The 3530-nt window shown below is 60.9% G+C and overlaps 1 protein-coding gene across 1 annotated transcript in view; it reads right to left on the reverse strand.

Annotated features, from left to right (window-relative positions):
- TBX1 (T-box 1) overlaps positions 1 to 2155 on the reverse strand; it is a 20506-nt gene extending 18351 nt beyond the window's left edge. The window contains 3 exon segments of the mRNA XM_011958696.1: positions 879 to 1182; positions 1775 to 2000; positions 2117 to 2155. Of these exon segments, the coding sequence (XP_011814086.1) occupies positions 879 to 1182; positions 1775 to 2000; positions 2117 to 2155 (569 nt within the window).
- Between the last annotated feature and the right edge of the window lie 1375 nt (positions 2156 to 3530).

A 3530-nucleotide genomic window follows, 5' to 3' on the forward strand; every position in this document is an offset into this window, starting at 1 on the left:
CGGCTCACCGATGCGCCAGGCCCGTCGGCCGGCCCTCGCTCTGCCGCCCGCCCGCGTGCGTTTCTCCTCTCTCTCTCCCAGACGTTCCTTTCCTAATTTGTTATTTTACCTTTGTCGTCCTCATTTAAATTTTCCCTCCCGATCATCTTTCCTTCTTCCCCTATCTCTGTAGTTTCTCTTTATTTCTGTTTTACTTTCCGCCTCTTGCCGTTTTTCTCCATCCTCGCCTTCCTTTTCACTTTATTTTAAATCATTCTTTGTCTTTCTTTTAGTCGGAGCCTTTCCTCTTATTTCTGTATGTTCTTTGTTTTTTATGTTTTTCTTTTTCAAAAAATAAAAATAAAAACTAAAGTCTTTCCTTTTTTTCTTTTTTATGACTTTGCTTTCTGTCTTAAATTTTCCCTTCATTTTCTCTCTTCTCTTTCGCTCTTGCTTTTTATTGCCTTTTCGTGTCTTTCTGTTTCTCTCCTGCCTTCTTCTTCGGGTATTTTGTGTTTTCTCTCTTTTGCTCAATTTCGTCTCCTTGGCTTCCTGGCGGCTTTCTCTCCTTCTGTGAAACTCTTCTGCACTCTCCTCTCTAACTTTCCTCCCCTCTCTCCAAGCTCACGGCCACCTCTGCTCTTCTTCCCAGCCTCACTCGCCCTCTTCCTGGCCTGTGTTTACCTGCGTGCCCATCTCCAAAGCTGGGCCCCCAGGCTGGTGAGGGGACAGGCTTTGGGCGGGATGCTGGCTCTTCCTCTCTACCCCAGAGTCGCAGCCAGAAGCCTGGAGCCCACCCTGCCAAGAGCTACCTCCACCTACTCTGCACCCGGGCCCCATAGCAGCTGAGGCAGGGGGTCTGGCGGGCGGGCCAGTGTAGACACGGCCTGGAGGCTCACCTTCCATGTCTCTGGTGACCGTGCTGAAGTGCATCCCGGTCGGGGACCCTGGCAGCCAGCGAAGCTTCACCGGGTCGGAGGACCCTGAGCCCTGGTGGGCGGTGCGCTCCGCCGCCTGGGCTGCAACGAGAGAGGCGATGCTGAACGCACTGGCCCGGGGAGACAGCGGGCTCCGCGCGTCCATAAGCGCCTGGCGGCCTGGCCGGCGCCGCCTTCCACTGCGTGTGCCCAGCCTCACCGCGCCCAGCCCAGCCCACGAAGCCCGGGGGCGGGGGCCTGTGGTGCCACTCACAGCCGGGGGCCCCTGGCCCAGAGGATTATGGCGTCATGGGCCCCCCACTTGGGGCTGGTAGCAGCCAAGGGGCCCAGACGGGTGGAGCACCCTGGAAGTGCAGGGCCCTCCTGGTTTCCAAGCTCCCTGCCCCCTTCGTCCGTTCCCAGGGACCTCCATGACCAACGCCCCTTGAACATCCCGTTGCTCCTGCAAAGGCACGGCTTTCCTCTGTGCAGCGAAGCCACCATCAGCTTCTACAGCCCCCCGAGGAGAGGTGTCTATACCAGCAGCACCCAGCCCTAGCCCGAGGTGGCAGGGCACCCATGAAGCACCCAGTGGCTGCCGGGGCCCAGCCCTGCCCCTGCCCTTGGCCCCTCCCGCCTCCACCTCCTCCCTGGCTGCCCCTGCACCTGGGTGAGGAGAGGGCAGCTTGGGCTCTCGCACCAGCCACTGGCAGGAGCCCCAGGGCCGCAGCGTCCTCTGTTCCTCGGCGCAACAGACAGGACCCAACCCAGTAAATGCCCAACAGCCCCCTGAAGTTGGCTCACTATCGTCGCTGGAGACCCCAGGGGAGGGACGCTGCCCAGGCTGCGCAGCCCAGGAGCCCAAGCGTCACGCGCACTTGCGCGCACCGCCCGCCTCTGGCCAGGACGCTTATACATCCGGAGGGTGGGCAGTGCCCGCTCCTCCGACCTCCCTGCGCACCGGCCGGGCGCAGGGAGGGCCGGGGGCGGGGCCTGGCCAGCCGAGGGAGCCGAGGACACGAGGACATGTTGGAGAACTTCAGGCCACTGGATCTGATGCTGCCCCTCGGCACCCAGCAGCCAGCCTGCCTTCCGGGAGAAGCTCTGTGGCGCGACCAGGCTGGGCAGAGTGAGGCCAAAGCCAGCCCCTCAGCCTGGTTTCTAGGCCCAGGCATCCCAGACGCCAAGGCCTGACTTGGCCTGTGCGTTCCCCCACCTACTGTATCCGGGGTCTCCTCTGACCAGTTCAGCGCACCCATGGCTTTCCTGTCCAGGGTCTCTCCAGCTGCGTGTCAACCCTGGAACCTCTGTGCCTTGCTGGAGCTGGTGCTTGTGGTCAGGGCCATGGTTTGCAAGGCCTCTCTGTATACAACCTCATCAAGTGTAGCCTTTTCTTGCGTGTGCTTCGGATGCAAGTGAGAGGCAGGCAGCCTCTCCCAGATTTTTTAAGATCTCAGGGCCTCAGACCCTGCCTGGGCTGGAGAGGATGCTGGCTGGGAACTGGGAAGGCCCAGTAACTGGGGCTGGGGGACTGGGTGCCAGTGGGGAGGCTGGCCCTGCGACTGAGGTCCAGGAATGCATGTGAGTCCAGGGCCACAGCGGGTGAGTATACAAATAGCGCTGCCTGTCTGGGATGTGGTGTGTGTCACTGCCTGTATGGGGTGCCCCATGTCCTGCCCCTCGCAACCCCTGCTACCTGCAGCTGGAGCTTTGTGGGCCATGTCAGAAAAGGGAAACTGTCCCCAGTGCATTTCTCTTGTCCTGAGTAGTCATTCTGGGCCATGACAGTGACAATGACTTGTGTCTCTCAGTGTCACTGAGGGGACCCAGGGACAGGTCCAGTGAAGAGTGCTGTGTGCGGATGGACCAGCTGGTTCCAGGCCCCTTTCCCTCCTCTCTGAGCAGGACCAATCATTGCCCCCAGGAGCCAGAGCGACAGTCCTGCTGGAGGCAGGTGGGAAGGATGCTGGTGGCCACAGATTTGGTAGTGTTGCAGGAGACATGCCTGTGTTGGTGGTCTGCACCCAGAGAGGCCTGGGTTGGTCGGTGGGGGCATGGGAGAGGGACTCCTGCATGTGCCCCAGCCTGTGGGTGTGCTCAAGCTTGTGTGCTGTGCACATCTGTACACACCTCAGGGCAGTGGCCAGATGTGAGGCCTGTGGGTGAGGCGAACATTGAGGACGGAGAAGTGAAAGTGAAAAACCCTGGGGCCTCCTGGAGACTCTGGGTCAGCCCCTCAAGGATCAGTCTAGAGGTCCCCAGACCTCTGTGCCTGAGGTATGTAGGGAGGAGCAGAGTCCTTCCAGCCCCCATTAACCCCTTAGTGCCTGAGCAGGACCTGCAGGCAGGCAGGGGCGGCCAGCGCCACACAGCAGAGAAGAGGCCGTCAGGGTGGAGGAAACCCTGGTCAACCAGAAAGGCGAGGGGAAGAGGTGAGGGGCCCCACCCAGCCCAGCTCCGACGGCGACCCTACCCAGCCGGCTGCCTATACTCACTCGCTCGATTTCGGACCCCCAGACACCGCTGCTCAACCCTGGGACCCTCGGGAGCCCTCGGCTAAAGGGGCCCGGAAGCCCTCGAAGCGCAAGGCCGTCTGAGCCTCCAGCCAAAGGGGTCCCGGAAGCCCTCGAAGCG

Source organism: Colobus angolensis, unplaced genomic scaffold (genome assembly GCF_000951035.1).
Source record: "Colobus angolensis palliatus isolate OR3802 unplaced genomic scaffold, Cang.pa_1.0 Scaffold471, whole genome shotgun sequence".
In the NCBI taxonomy this organism is placed as follows: domain Eukaryota; kingdom Metazoa; phylum Chordata; class Mammalia; order Primates; family Cercopithecidae; genus Colobus; species Colobus angolensis.